The sequence below is a fragment of the Melopsittacus undulatus genome, chromosome 3, assembly GCF_012275295.1.
Source record: "Melopsittacus undulatus isolate bMelUnd1 chromosome 3, bMelUnd1.mat.Z, whole genome shotgun sequence".
NCBI classification, from domain to species: Eukaryota; Metazoa; Chordata; class Aves; order Psittaciformes; family Psittaculidae; genus Melopsittacus; species Melopsittacus undulatus.
The window spans coordinates 23,654,664-23,670,784 of NC_047529.1; the positions used below are offsets into that span (position 1 = coordinate 23,654,664).

The 16,121-nt window shown below is 46.8% G+C and overlaps 1 protein-coding gene across 1 annotated transcript; it reads left to right on the top strand.

Moving 5' to 3' along the window:
- Positions 1-8,099: 8,099 nt before the first annotated feature.
- Positions 8,100-15,802, top strand: OSR1 (odd-skipped related transcription factor 1). The gene is made up of 3 exons (XM_005146455.3): positions 8,100-8,225; positions 14,106-14,798; positions 15,354-15,802. Exons 2-3 carry the CDS (start codon positions 14,152-14,154, stop codon positions 15,487-15,489), a joined length of 783 nt encoding a protein of 260 aa, XP_005146512.1. The 5' UTR covers positions 8,100-8,225; positions 14,106-14,151; the 3' UTR covers positions 15,490-15,802.
- The last annotated feature ends 319 nt before the right edge of the window (positions 15,803-16,121 follow it).

Sequence of the window (16,121 nt, forward strand, 5' to 3'; positions counted from 1 at the left end):
GTATTTCTATCTGCTTTAGCCAGACACTATTTCAGTGTGAACAACAATAACACTTCATGATAAAATAGCACCTTTCTACAGAGCACAAACCAAGAAATTGAATCCGCAATGACACAGTATTGCAGTTGTTAGATATTACTGTTACTGAACATGTTTATTCACATAGATGTCTGTGCAAGGAAACTAGAACTCCAAGGCTGCTTCAGTCATGTGGTCATGTCAGCAGTGTACAGGGCTAGGGATCAACTGGCCTCTGGCAATCATCATCACATAGAAGAGAGGGGTTATGAATATGATTTAGAGGACTGGAGACTGATGTCATTGAACTAAAAATGTCCTTGTCCCCTGTAGAGGGCTGGCCTTTGTGTCTGCCAGCAGCACAGGTCAATTAGTTGCAGAGCTGCAGTCAGCAGAAGGAGAAGCAGTACTGGGGTCACCACCTGTTGATAGCACATTTGTGTGTAGTGGGGAAGGTGACCCCAGTGCATGTGCCTTTTAGTCCTGTACTGGATTCCCCTATTACTTCCGAAAAGCTGAAATAGTGAATGTCACAAACCTGGTTTTAAAGTTAACACTAGTGACTACTGGGCCAGGCTCTGACCCCCCATGCAGGCTTTGCAAGGCCCAGGCTGTTTAAAATACCACCTACATTTCTAAGCTGTAGACTGTGAACCAATGGATCTGACCCAGGAGAGCTGCCTCAGGAGCCTGGCCAAGGCTGCAGAGTGGGTTTGCACAGGATCTTAACAAACTTCAGCACCTCTACACTCTGCTTTCTGTTCTGGACAGGCATGGCTGTTGGCGTATTAACGGCATGGAAATGAAATGCCTCAGTGCTTACAGCAGGAAGAAGGTCAGAGTTCTGCAACACAGCCTCTGGTCAAATCTTCCCTCATGCTACTGCACGTGGATTGAATGTGCTTTTGGGCCCTGGTGCCTGGTCTTCCAGAGTGAGGACATATGAGAATTGGCAACTGGCTGAACTTAGAGCCTGGTTTCATTATGTATTCTAGGATCTATGTGAACAAAGCCAGAACAAGATCCCAAATAATTAGCATGTAAAACCTGGAATCCTGTACTGTTGTATTACTATTTCCAGTCTTGCTAAGCCCAAAGGAGATGCTGAATTTCTGACACGCGTTTCATGTGGTAAGTCCTAGGAAAAGGACTACTACTTTTCCAACTACTTCTTGCACCAGAAAAGCTTTCATTTTTCAGTTGTAATGAGATTCTTGTCAAGTAGGTGTATGATCTATCATCTACTGCAGGTATAAGCTTTATTAACTTCTGGTGATACAGCCTGATAAAAATGCAGAATTAGAAAAGACTTATATCACCTTCAGGCATGATATGATATGAGAGGCCTAAAATAAGGAACATTGGCTCTGTGTATGTGACACTATATAGGCAATTAACAAAAAATAAAGGTTTCTCTGAAGTGTGAATCAGATCTCAACATGGGTTGCATTTACTTCCACTCACTAAAGATCTGGGACCCTCTACTCCTAAATAGGTGCAACAGCATAATTGGAAGAGTTACACATCTGGACTGAGGTACAGGTATAATTGAGGTCAGAGAATGAGTTTCTTCTGCTTCCAGGAAATGCTGGATGCACTGAGGGTTACTAGCCTAATATTATTGTGACAAAATCCCTTGAGGGAAGACTTGTGGAAATCCTGATTCCAGTCCTGTGATTGACAGACCATGGCAAGCAAATATTGCCTTTATTCCTTAAAAGTTGTGGAGTCCTCCTGTAATTGTTAACTATAGTAAATATAAACTTTACCAACTATGTTTTTCCAAAAATGTCAAAAGATAAAGGTGGGTGTTATTCCTTGAATCAATATACATACACCCCTAATTCTATCATGCATACCATAAGGCTGCCTATATCTACACATACATACAAAGGTAATTTGTTATTCTACATGTCTGTATGCATATATGTATACACATACATGTATACATATATAACTCTAGTTCCATACATACCATTCTGTTAGAAATAACTTTCACCTCTTTGAGAGACAGTTCTTTGTGATCTTTTTTCCTAGCCAAACTTGAGCTGGATGAATTAGAAGATACCCCTACTATATTTCCAGACTATCAGAAATGCATATTTCATAGCAGTAGAAAAAGGACTTCTCTTTAAAACACGTGGCATAGGCATAATCCACAGCAAAATGATGTGATGTCCAGGCTTTGCTGGCATTCCACTTGAGTGTCCCAATTCACACTGGTCTTTGTCTCACAGGCCCTCATGTCACCAAACTTGTCACCAAAACCTTCAGTTCCTGTGGGGTCACTTAATCTTTACTCAGTTTCCAGCAGATAAGGGAATTGTATGTAAGTGAATGCAATGTACACAAATCATTCCAGCCACCCTTGTTTTAAATGAACTTTTTTAAGAAGCTGGTTTTGACCTGATAGAATATAATGCTTTCAAGGGAACCATATAGCCATTACAATTCATCATATAAATGAATACTTAGGGACACCTAAATCCAAAGCTTATTTGACTGTTATATATATACTTGCACAAAGGGGGCTGGAGGATAGATCCTCAAATCTGCAGTTAAAACATCTGTACTTAGTAAATTTTCCTTAAATGTGAGCATACACAACAACTTTCTCAGATTTCCAAAATTATCAGTTCATCTTAAAGGGATCCCCAGCATCAAATTATATTTTGGATGTATATTACTAGCAAATTATCAGTTCAGAAAAGCAAAGTGTTTCAGAATGATAAAGGTATTTTATATGACCAGTTCTGATTGCGGATTCTGGCTTCTCTATAACCTGATGGTTCTTCATGTGTTATTAATTACTGTGTACTGTACTTCTTTAACATCTATGGTAGATACTGTAAGGTTGAGGAAAAGCAAGCAACATAAAATACAAAAACGTTCTCCAAGTACTGCTTTCGCTTCCTTTTGTTGCTCCCTTGTAATGTAAAAACAGATAAATGGTTTCTTCTTTCAAATAAAACAAAAAGAAATTACTCCTGGGAGGAGCCCTGGGATGCCAAGTTTGAGCCTGGATTGAATTTTTATGACCACTGTAAAAACTCCTGAAAATAGGAAATTATAATGGAAATGCTGACTCTCGCTGCACCAGTGTGAGCAGCACCACAATGGCATTGTTACTGATCTAAAGGGGCTGGAAGTTGAAGTGGAATCATTTGCACAACCGACTTCACACCGCTTTGCAAAGAAGGGGTGTGGGGGGGGGGGAAGGGGGAGAGAAGGGGGGGGGGGGTGGTGGTGGAATCTCATACTTAATTAGTCGCTTGCAAAATCCATTATGATTCTTGAAGACAAATCCCCTATCGCTCTAGTCAGTGCCCTGGATTTCCTTGCCGAGCCCGCAGCACTTGCTGGCAGAGGTCTGTCCCTGCTGGGTGACCAGCCCACGGCGTGGAGACGCTGAGTTTACGCGCCGGCGGATAGCCCCCCTCTGTAGCAGCTCATAGCGAGAGGCAGCGATATAGTAAGGCGCTACTTCAAGTCTCAGCACCGCACTAAAAATCAACCAAACAATTTCCCCCTCTCTAACAAAATGGAGATGCTCCAAAGCTTGCATTTTATCTTCAGGAAGCCTTAGAAGAAGAAGTTTAAAAAAATTGCAAAAGTTGGCATAACAGCGTTATAACCATCCCAGTGCCGGTTTTCCTTTGGCGGTCGGGGGCGGGAGCTACCACCAGAAGAGCGTTTACCCGGACCGCGGGAACAGTTTCCGCGTTGTTCTGCCGCTATTCTTCCGCGTCTTGTTATCAGCAGTTCATTAAAATAATAAGGTTATATGGGACCTGAGGAGCAAACGGGTACCTGGGGCGGGGGGAGAAAGAGAAGAGCTAGTTTCGGAAACGGGGTGCGGAGCTCCCGCGCTGCCGCAGGCTCTCGTCTCCGCGGACACCTCCCTTCCCGTGCGCGCTCTAGTGCGCTTCGAGCTCACCCCCGATGTGCTCGTTTACCTTCGTGGCTCCCCCGTTTCTATCTGAGTCCTGTTTATCCGAGGGATGGGGTCTGTCAGAACCCACACACTCTAATCCTTCACCGCGGTCAACACCAAAATAGCAGGAAGAGTTAAAAAACAAGCAAAGGGAAGGCAAGCCGGAAAAAAAATAATAATATCTATCTGTAGCCCCCAGATGTCACTGCTAAGCAGGGGGCCTGTCTCGGGGGGGACATCTTGCCCGGGGAGGCATGAGGACAAGGGGAGCACGCCGCAGTGCACTTGTGCTCGCTCTTTCCTGCGCGCCCGCCGCCGGCACTGGCTCCATGCCCCCAGCGAAGCTCCGGGTGACAAGAGGCTTTGGAAGCGCCGCAGAGCACAGACGGCTTCTCTGCCCAGTTCCCCGCTCCCTTCCCCCGGGAGATTTGGGAACATCAGGACTGCTGATCAGAGGCAGCTTTGACCAGCCACCACCCACCTACCGTCACGTTGCGGGGGGGAGATGTTTGCTGTGCTCGGAGCAGCCAAACATCCCCACCCTGCCCAGCCGGACCCGCTTCTCCTCACAGCCCTTGCGAGGCGCCTGCGGCTGATGCTTCGCAAGTGGCATTGTTGTTTCTCCTCAAAAAAAGTTTTTGAGGGACAAGCACAGTTTCCCGGTGGGGAGAATGTCCCAAGGAAGCAAAAGGGAGTTTTACCCTGCACATGGCTACGGGATGGGCAGGGAATCGTTATTCTTGCCGAAGCTGGCTGGGTCCCGGAGGTGAAGCTGGGTATCCAAGCTGAGGGAGAAAAGCAGATCAGTCAGGTTGTGCAGCCCTCTCCCAGCACACGTGTAGGTGCATCCAGGGATGCCTGGTATCCACAGGAGCTTTAAACAGAGGTGCGAATCCCCGTACCTGCACTGTGCAGGGGTAGCCCTCGAACCCAGAATTCGTTGGAGACAAAGTGACAAGCGCAGCTGGCTCGCGGAGGGAGAGAAGGGGACTTGTACCCAGATGCAATCTCCATGCCCCTTAAGTCTGCTCCGCCGTTGGAGCACGAAGCCGCCCCATTGGAACCGGCACCGGCGTGGTCAGGAGGCAGCGCTCGGTGCCGGCCCCGGCACTCCGGACGCGGAGTGGGGAGGCAGCCCCGATGTAGTGGACGGATGGTGCCGTTCTGGGTGCTGCTCCCCAGAAAACGGGTGGTACAGCCCGGGGGGCCTTCACCTTCCAGATACATGGAGCAGGATGTGGCCGGGGAAGATCTGGAGCAGGGGACACAGGTGGAATGTAGGGACAAGGACTTTGGTCTCACCCATCACCCCACAGATTTCTCCTGAAACGAATTGAGTTTCGCTGTCACGTCTAAATCCTACAAACGTGGCTGGCTTTGGGAGCAGATGCCTTCACTTTTTATGAGTCTCTTGAAGTTGTAACATTCCTAATCGACAGCAGATCTTCGCTGTGGAAAAGCGCAGCGTATTCCCTGTGTGTCAATGCTAATAGTGGTTTTGTATCCCGTTCCCGGTATTAGGTTCCCCACCGTTACAAGTTGACATAATGCAAATTAGCAAGGGATATCATAAAAACCCATCCGAGAATAAAGGCTTTGGAACGGAATATCCGTCATAACTTAAACACCAGATATTCAAACCAAATGCACTTAACAAGACAGTTAACCTGAAACTTCAGCTCAATCGCCAGTGGGTGGACAAGTCCAAATATTTTTATTTTTTAACAAATACCTAAATATCAGGCTATACGTTGTCCAGGCAGCTTTCAGCTACATTTTCAGTAATACTCTGGGATAGAATAATATCCCAACGTCCCGCTTTGATTATAAACTATTTTAGCGTGGGAATAATTTTCTGTTTCCCCCTCCCCTTTAGACACTGGGATCTTTTACTGCCCTTTATTTCGATGCGTATTTCTTTCGGAATGATGGTTTCTGTACCTGGAAGCTCATTTTTTAATTGTTATATATTTTGTTCCTTTGAAGGCAGAAAGCTCAGGTAATCATTGCTGATGCCGTGTTTGTCATCTCAACTAATCTGCTACTTCTCTAAGGGGAATTGCGACTTTTGGTTCAGTAATGCACGCACCCACCCCCAGCTGTATCAAGATTCTTCCTCTGGGAAAAGAGAAATCTTCAGCTAGAATAGCGTATCTCCTGTCTGTTTCTTGGTCGGGGGACATTTGAGGATCTTCCATTTGTGTTCTGACAACAGGACTCGAAAACTATTTTGGAAAATGAGAACTTATTCGAAGGCATCAACTTACAGCATCGGGCACAGGATCGCACTCTCGACAATTCGACCCCAGACCAGGAATAAAAGTGCAAAGGTTTGGAATTTTTTGGGGGGCGCGGGGGGAGGAGGAAGAGAGAAGGGGTTGGGGGGGGGGGAGGGGGAGAAGGAGGGGAGAGAGAACGGTAATAAAGAAAGAGAGAAAGAAAGAAAATAACAGCACGAAATGGGAGAGAACAGGAGAAGCCGGATTGAGGGAGAGTTTTTGCTTCGCCTTTGCCTCGTAAAAATGCCACTCGTTTACAAAACGAGGGAACGAAAACCTCTTCGTCTGCCCAGAGCAGTGAGCGGAACTGAACCCCGGATTCCTCAGAAATAGAGACTTTTGGGGATAAAATGGCAGTGCTAAGGGCTTGCTTCACCACGCTACTGTCGTGTTCATGAGCGCTCATTCTGCAGGAGGATAACGTAGGTTTACCTCGTTGCTGTTTTGGTCATAGTTTTTATTATTATTTTGTTTGTTTTTCCTTCGGAGATGGCAAAAATCAGTGTAACGACAGGAGTGACATGAACAATAAAAAAACACATGCTTGTCCCTGAGCACGGTACCATGTTATCCTGAAGGATCTGTCTTCGTTAGTGTATTATATTACCCTGGTTACTCAGAACAATGTAATACACCCAAGCAATTTTCCCCCCTTCACGGATCTAAAGGAGTGTGAATGGATGGATGAATAGAAACACAAATAAGCAAGGAGATTATGGCCTCAGGATTAATTATAAAGCACGTTTAACCTTTTTCTTTCGAGGGTTATTTTGCTTTGCCTGCTTCGCCCGGGTAGTCTGCCTCCCCCGAACTAAGAAGGGCTCCGCGGCTCCCAATCCGCGGGGGATCCGCAGGATTTTACATGCCGTGGATCCCGTCCGGGTCCAGGGAGGGACACACCCACGCCGGGGAGCAGGATGGACGGGAAGAAGGCACAGAGGTCAGGGGATCTGGGGCGGAAAATGGGAACCGGTAGGGATTCTGGGGCAGGGGAGGAAGCTGCTCTACCCCTCGGGTGGACTCTTTGCAGTTAAGCGGCTCTTGGGATCCTCTCGGGGGATCTTCTCAGAGAGAGAGAACAATGCGCAGTATCCAAATCCCCAAAGATGGAGCAGATCCCTCCCCCAGCCTGCTCCCCACTTTTTCCCCCCCCCTTTCTGCCTTTCTACCCTCCTGCCTTCCTTCCCCGGGCAGGTCCCAGAGAGCTCTGTCCCTTGGATCTGCGGGGAGGGGGCGCAGCGAGGCCGGCCGGGAGCGGAGGGGAGCGGCACTGAACGGTGTGGAGTGGTGGACCCGGCCGGCGCAGGCAGAGGGGCTGGGACAGTGCAGAAAGCAAGGGAACCCCCACTCCCCCTCCTTCCTCTTTGCTGCTCCGCCCCGGGGGGCCGCGCGTAGCGCGCTGCGGGGAGATGCCCCGCGGGAGGCCGCGGGCGCGGAGAGCTGGGAGAGGGATAGATGAGGCACTTGCGGGAGGCGAGCCCCGAGCTGCCGCGCCTTTGGGAGAAACGGGTTGAAAAGTTGGTTCTTTCCAGCCAGAAACTTTCTCCCCGCGTGCGCATGCCCGGAGTCTGGTGGGAGGTTGAGGGGGGAGCTGAGGGTGGGGGGTTGAAATAAGGAGGAGGCTGGAGGGAAGGGATCGGTTCAGTCTGAGCTCGGCTGCTCCCGGGCGCGTTTGCACTCCAGCAAACACAGACGGCGCCGGGAGCAGGAGGAGGTAGCGCAGCTCCGTGTCCGTCATCCGGGGCACCTGGCCCCGCTGCTCGCTCGGGTCTGCCGGTCCCGTCGGAGAAGCAGTGGGGTGGGGGACAGCGCTGTGCCTCCCGGCCAGTACAGACACTGACACCAACCTCTTCTTTTTTTTTTTTTTCTTTTTTTTTTTCTTTTTTTTTTAAATTTTCTCTTTTATTTTTTTCCTTGTTACTTTATTTTACCAGCTCAGATTTAGCCCAGGATCTTTTAACTGCTGCCAGCGGTGGAGCACAGATCGGGATTAGGTAAATAAAAAGAGCAACTAATTCTTTTTGTTTTCTTTTTTTTTTGTTTTCCCAAGCCTCGGGGTTGGGGATATCGATGCAGACACCTCAGTTTCTCTCCTTCCTTTCTTTTCCCCTATCTTCTTCCACCATCCCCTTGATGGTGCAGAAGTGGGGAAGCTCTGGTTCACGTGAGGAGGACTGTTCTCCGTAGAGCGGGTGGAGGGCTGTGGGAAGACTTCACACGGGGCTCGGCTATTTTGATGCTATTTAAAGATTTGTCTTCCCCTTTCAAAGCTGTTTATCCCCCCTTGAGGAAGAGCTGTGTTTTTAACCATAGCTAAAAATTACACATACGAGCGGCAAAATAGAAGCCTGAATGTCCTTCGAAACTTTAGCTTCTCTCGATTCTTTACTTTTATTTTCTTTCATTTCTCTCCTCTTCTCTCTCCTCTTCTTATCTCCTATTCTTATCTCCTCTTCTTCTCTCTCCTCTTCTTCTCTCTCCTCTTCTTCTCTCTCCTCTTCTTCTCTCTCCTCTTCTTCTCTCTCCTCTTCTTCTCTCTCCTCTTCTTCTCTCTCCTCTCTTCTTCTCTCTCCTCTCTTCTTCTCTCTCCTCTTCTTCTCTCTCCTCTTCTTCTCTCTCCTCTTCTTCTCTCTCCTCTTCTTCTCTCTCCTCTTCTTCTCTCTTCTCTCTCCTCTCTTCTTCTCTCTTCTTCTCTCTCTTCTTCTCTCTCTTCCTCTCTCTCTTCTTCTTCTCTCTCTTCTTCTTCTCTCTCTTCTTCTTCTCTCTCTTCTTCTTCTCTCTCTTCTTCTTCTCTCTCTTCTTCTTCTCTCTCTTCTTCTTCTCTCTCCTCTTCTTCTCTCTCCTTCTCTCTCCTCTTCTTCTCTCTCCTCTTCTTCTCTCTCCTCTTCTTCTCTCTCCTCTTCTTCTCTCTCCTCTTCTTCTCTCTCCTCTTCTTCTCTCTCCTCTTCTTCTCTCTCCTCTCTGTCCATTTTTAATGTTTTAAGGTCCGAGAACCCTTTTCTGCCTCCTCCCAGTCCCTGATAGAAGAGAACCTGATGTTTATGTTTGTCTGAATGGATCGAAACAAGTTCAGTGTAGGGCGAGTCTGAGCTTCTCTCGAGGCCGAACTTATAAAGTGTCCGTGCAAAGCCGAGGATTAGGGTATAGTTGTTATAGTTGGCTTTTGGGAGGGAAACTATAAAAATAGAGCGTTTCGGAGTTGACCGTGGCGCTGAGGTACTTGTCCGGGCACACACGGGCAGGGCAGGAGGGTGAGCGCCGTGTCCCAGGCAGGTGCACAGGAGGTCCAGTTCAGTAAGTCCGAAGTCAATTGACACAAGGGATAGCCCCGCAAAGCGGGGCCCGGCTGCGCCTGTTCTGCGGGGCTCAGCTCAGGGGCAGCGGACCCTCGCTCGGCCCGGCCTGGGCATGGCCTGGGGCCCTGTCACCCAGAATGTCTTGCCCCCCCCCACCCGCGGCTACTCCTGCAGCTGCCTTGGGCAGCGAGGAGTAGCGAGGGAAGAAACCCTTGCTGCTGCCGGGAGAGAGGAAGGACGGTTTATTCGTGCGCAGGGGAGGCACACCGGGAGTCTCTCTAGGGAGAAAGCGAGAACGAATCTTGTGCCGGGCGCCTTTTTACACCCAAGGGGATTAAAAAACACTCACACATAACTCCTAAACCAATCTAAGCGCTTCTGTAGGGAAAGGGTTGAGGAGCATGGCCCTGCGGCCACTCCCGCCCGTGGGGTCACTGTCCCCTAGCCTTGAGACCCGAGATCTCGTGGTGGTGGTTGTTTTGGATAAAGGGTGCCTCGGGAAGCGCAGCCATTGCCGGTGCGGTAGATCCCCCGCTATAATTATTATTACTATTAGGGACTAAAATCCGGTGTATTCATCCGCTTTCGCAGTGGTGGTCTGGAGAAACTTGTCAACAGTGATTTCGCGATAAAATGTGAATGATGATTTTATAAGGATTGAGCGGAGATATCCAAGGCACATGCTGACTGAGTCTTTCCAGTCCTCATTAATGTTAGCAATTAACTCTTTCACGCTCAATTAGCCCCGAATAAACCCACTTTAATAGATTCTGCACACTTCATTAATACTTTTCATAAATCTGTGCTGAGCAACGCACTTTATTTCTCAAGAGCACCATGCTCGAATAATGGAGAGCGAAAGGGCAATTTTATTCCCTTTCCAGTTAGTTTTCTAAACACAGATCAATTCTAAGCTCTGTTTCCTCGCTTAAACTGCCAGGAAGGGAACATCTCGTTCTCTCAAAGGGGACAAAATAGGTAGGTGGCAAAATGCTGCACACTGATGTGATGTGGCCAAAAGGACAGGGCTACCACTAGACTTTAAAGGCAAAAGAGAGGGACATTTTTTTGACAGATGAACCTGATTGCTGTAGTTTGAGGCTGTCGAAAGAATGCAGCGTTTTATGCCCGCTACTTTATCATGTTTGTAAAAATAAGCAACATTCTCAGGGTAATTTACCTCCTCCATTCTTCCATGTGGAACTAATTAGCAAACCTCATTATTTATGAGTCAGGTATTTAATGTAACACGTATCCTTTTCAAAGGACAGATCGGAAATTGATAATTCAAGGTAGAAAGGAAAAACACAGGGTAGCCACAAGGTGACTTAAAAATCCACTTAATTTCGCCCCTTGCTATGCCTACCAGCGAAAAGCCTGGTGGATCTCTCTTTTCCTTTTCCTACTTTTTTTATTATTATTTTATTTTATTTTCCTTATGGCGCACAGAGGAGGTAGAATTTATTCTGGAAGGTTAAGTTTACAATGGTCTTAAAACAATGGCAACTGGACAATAGCATTATCGTATCTTCAAACAGGAGAAAGGCTAAGAAAGCTGGAGACAGATGTAGTCTTTCAAGTTTATGATCCTATTTTGCAGGGTAAATTTATCTTGGCATGAGTGGGATTTGTTTCAGTTAGAACACAAGTGGTTTGTTCTTAATTACTCACTGAGCTAGTTTGTGTTAAGAAAGAAAGGAAAACCCCGCACAAGTTTTATTGTTGGGGAAATTCAAGCAGAGAAGTGGAGGGGTCTTCTTCTGTAAAAAAAAACAAACTAAACCAAACCAAAACAAAAAAACAACAAAAAACCCCACCGAAATTAAAAAGAAGTCCCGATAACGATCTATTTACATGAAACAGAATTAAAGGTGGAGGTGACACCGAAATCAAAGAAACGTTGATCTCTGAGGGCAGCGGGAGAGCTAAGGGTTTCCGCGCTGTGCGACGCGCTCGCTTTGATGTCCTGGAGAGAGGGGACTTCTGTATGAAATACTCTGTTCTTCATCTGTATTTTTGACTATCCCGATCGCGCAGAGGAAAAGTGTAACTTACATTTCTGGAAAAGTGCCAAGAAACTTGTACTAACGTGAACACTCTGCTCCCACCTCCCCTTTTCTTCTTGTTTTTTTTTTTGTTGTTGTTGTTTTTTCCTCCTTTTTTTTCTTTTTTTTTTCCTTTGTTGCCTTCTTTTTCTTTTTTTCTTTTTTTTTGTGTTTTTTTTTTTTTGTTTTGTTTTTTAAGTGTGAAAACTTCTCTGGGGAAAAAAAACCCAAACAAACGCGGGCAGTGCTGATGCTGTTATGACACTAATGTATTTCTCCTTTCTGTCCCTTTCTTAATTTGGAAATCAAAAGAATTTTTTTTAAAAAATGTTATTGAGCAAGCATTTACCTAAACATAGTAATATTTTTTTTATATATCTCATATGAAATGTTTTCTTAGCATATGGAGAAAGAAAGAGGGATATGCGTAGAAATTAACTCATTTTGCAAGAGCATGTTTCATGTTTAACAAATCTAGAGCTGCCTCGGCAGGAAAATAGGCACAGAGCCGTTGTAACAGGCAGAAAAAACATTTCAGGTACAAGAACAGAGTGCTTTCCATACACTTGGTTCTCGAGGTCATTGACTGAGGCACTTGTGCTGCGAATTGGACACGCCAAGCATATGGGCAGCACTAACAAAATAAAAAGCATTTCCCCAGTTGAATAACAGAGTAATATGGTCGGTTCTTTGGCCCTAAATAGTTTTTTGTGGGTTTAAAAAAAATAGAGGAATGAAAGGGAAGGCAAATTAAAAAAAAAAAATAAGAGAAGAGGAAGAATGTAAAGTGCACATTTTTTAATCAGCCACTGCCCAAAATGTATCCAATTAAAAAAGACAAAATGTCACAATCTCTTATTCTGGGTCACTGCGCTGGAATTCCTCTAAGGTTTGAGTCTATCTTCCTGCTGCTGATTTATGTAAAGTGGTGTGAAAGGTGGGCCCAGCATATAGAACTGCACAGAACAAGCTTCTCCCTCTCACACTCTTCCAGCCGCAGCTCCTCAGTCTGGGCAGCAGCTCACATATAAATCAGATTTGTTTCCCTGGTCTTTAGACCTCTTCCACCACTGGTTTCCACCCACCCAGTCTTCCATCCCAGAGGGACGATTACTGCTCTGCAGCACTTTGCTGCCTCCTTTTCTCCAAAGAGACTACTCTTCATGTGGGGACGAACTCCAGGCTGAATGCTGCAAGGATTCTGCCGGGACCCTGTGGGGATCCTATGGTGACTCAGCAGGAAACCTATAGTGGACCCTATGTGGATCTGTGGGAACACTGCAGCAAACCTGTGAGGATCTTATGAGTACCTGTGGGGTCTCTATGGGGACCCTGTGGGAATCCTGCTGGAAAACAGCCCCATGGAGTGCAAATCCTGGAGTTTACTCAGAGGAAAGCAAGCATAAGCTGTGGGCTGTGGAGTAAGGAGGAGGCTCCCTGGGCTGCAGGGATGTGATGCCTCCAAAAGCTGTGGGTGCTCTCTCACACCCACAAAGAGAGGAAGCTGTATCCCAACCACCAACTCTTGGGAGGCATCTCCTGTCAAATGGATGACAGCAGCCAGGACAGAATTTGAAAGCAGGGCCAGATGCGCCTCGCTGCTGTGGCCTTGCAACATTTTTCTCTTGTGGGGTGAAATGGGTAGGGATCTGGCTGTGAGGAGAGACTGGGGGCTTGGCAGGACCCTGAAACACAGAGCAAAGTGGTGGCACCCAGCCCAGGGGTAGGGCTGTGGCTCTGCAGATGGTGAGTTGAGTGTCCCCACGGGAAGGGTCCCTCCAGCCCTTGTCTATTTTCTTTTTGAAGGGTTCTAATTAAGTGATTGCCTAGATTAGGATGGGGGCTTGAAGCCAGACACCTCCCCCTTGAGAGAGCAAATGGCACTTCAGATTTGTCACCCAAACTCAGCTTTTCCCCATATCTTTTTACAGTACATAAGAGGGAGGGCTGTTGTCTGGTATTTCCCCCTAAAAAAAAAAAAAAAAGAAATCCAGGAATTTTCCCTTTTTGAATGAGGGAGGGCTGCAGTTTTGGGCACCAAACTGCCACCACCACTGAGCAGAGGCTTGGCTGAGGCCAGACCACAGCGACTTGAGTGACTAAGGGTCAGAGAGCTCCTGCACCTCCTCCCGCACCACCTCAAGGGTCAGGGTTAAAGACAGATTTTCTAAACTATTTTCTAAAGGCCGAGAGTGCTCGAGAAGGGATCTAAAATTACATGGGAGAAGCTTGAAATCTGTGGGCCAAAATGGCATCTTTTTGCTGTCTCTATGTAGTGCATTATTACAGGTCTACACAGCACAAAGATGCTGTTAAGGATGAATAACTGTGTGTGAGGAATGGTGAGAGTGTGGAGACCTGTGGGGATACACTCACAGCCAAGAACTTTTTAGACCTCTCCAGCACCAAGGCAGTGTCCTCCTGTGGCTTTGGAGAAAGGTGTTAATGAGGGGTGAGGTGAAAAAATCCCTCTGCTTTTATCTTTGTATAAATCCACGTCTCCCTCTTCCCCACTCCATCTTTTTTTTTCCAGATCTTTTCCTCCCCTGCTCCCAAGATCCTCCTCCTGAGTGGCTACCATGGGAAGTAAAACCCTGCCGGCCCCAGTGCCTATCCATCCTTCCCTTCAGCTCACCAACTACTCTTTCCTGCAAGCATTCAACGGGCTGCCCGCTGTGCCCTCTGACCACCTTTCCAACCTCTATGGCTTCAGTGCCCTGCACGCCGTACACTTGCACCAATGGACTTTGGGGTACCCGGCCATGCATCTACCCCGCTCCTCCTTCTCCAAGGTGCCCAGCGTGTCAAGCCTGGTGGATGCACGGTTCCAGTTGCCAACCTTCCCACTCTTTCCACATGTCATCCAGCCCAAACAAGAGGCCACCAATGTGACCCTCAAAGCCAAACCCCGCTTTGACTTTGCCAACTTAGCAGTGGCTGCCACACAAGAGGACCACTCTAAACTGGGACAGGCAGACAGTCAGGGCTCGCCTCCGGGGTTGGGGTCCTTGCTTGAGGTGACTAAACTCTCTCCAGAGAAGAAACCCACACGGGGAAGGTTACCGTCCAAAACCAAGAAGGAGTTTGTGTGTAAATTCTGTGGCAGGCACTTCACCAAGTCCTACAACCTTTTGATCCATGAAAGAACCCACACTGATGAACGGCCATACACATGTGACATTTGCCACAAGGCCTTCAGAAGACAGGATCACCTGAGGGATCACAGGTAACAATTCTTCTTCTCTCCTTTTTTCCTTGTCTAGCTGTACTCTCCCAGTTACCCACCTACGCTCATGAAGGTGGCTGTAAGAAAAGCCATGCTCCTGACCAGCAGCAGCATTCCATCTCAGTTTTCCTCTGCTCACTGCTGGTGGAGGAGCCCAGATAACTCACTTTGGAAGTCAGGCCTGTTGTACTCATGCACCCCACGAAAGTGATTTGCACATCCTCCTTCTTAGCTTCCACAGATGTTTCACCCTCCCTTTGCATGGTCTTGTGTCCTCTGCCTTTATGATTGTTCAGATGTGTCATGAAGACCTGAAGCCTGGTGATCCCAAAGTTAAAGAGAAGCTCTTCATCCCTAAGAAAGACACCCTTGTAAGACCTGATATCCCCCTCTCTTCTTGCCCACACACAGACAGACAATTCGCCCCAGTGCTGCACATCAGCACTCTCAATCTCAGCAGAAGGTGTAAAAACCTCCAGCATGTTCTCCGTCAGGTAGCTCACTACCGAGTTTAAGTTAGTTATTTCTGACATCTCATTTTTGTTCTCTCCCTAGATATATCCATTCTAAAGAAAAGCCTTTTAAGTGTCAAGAATGCGGGAAAGGATTTTGCCAGTCCAGAACACTAGCTGTTCACAAGACACTGCACACGCAAGTAAAGGAACTGAAACCTGCCAAACTTAAGTGCTGAATCTCCAACTTCTATGAACTTTTCCTCCCCCTCAGACTTTACACCAAAACCAGAGCAGAAACAAAACTTTCAGGATGGAAGCACTGAACTTGCGTTTTGTTTTTGTTTGTACTTTCATAAGAGCAAATCTGCACCACCACCTTCCCTGCCCAAACTAACTTTCCAAGCATGGCTGAAAAGATTATTTTTGCATTCAAAATACACGCAAATAATGCAGGGAGTGCTAGATGACTTTTGTGGCTTTGATAAACTTTATGCCAAAAGGTGGTGCTCACGTGTTGGACAGGAATCTAAAACCAAAAAAACCCCACAAGTGTGGTGTTGTTTCCCCCCCCCCCCAACAAAAGAACCCAGAATCGTAGCAAAAGTATTATGTATAAAAAACCCAACCTCTTATTTTATACCTTTTTTGACTGTATAAAGCTTCTTATTTTTACACTTCAGGAAATACAGAGAATTCCGAAACATGATTAAGAACTGAAACAGTTGTTTCTCATCACAGCATCATTAGGACAAGCAGAAGGGCAACTTGCAAATCTCATTTACTTGTTTGTTTTCTTCAAAGGAGAAGAAAATTAATATTTGGAAATTACCTAAGTCTCTCAAGTGAGGAGTCCTATCATGCTCTAGAA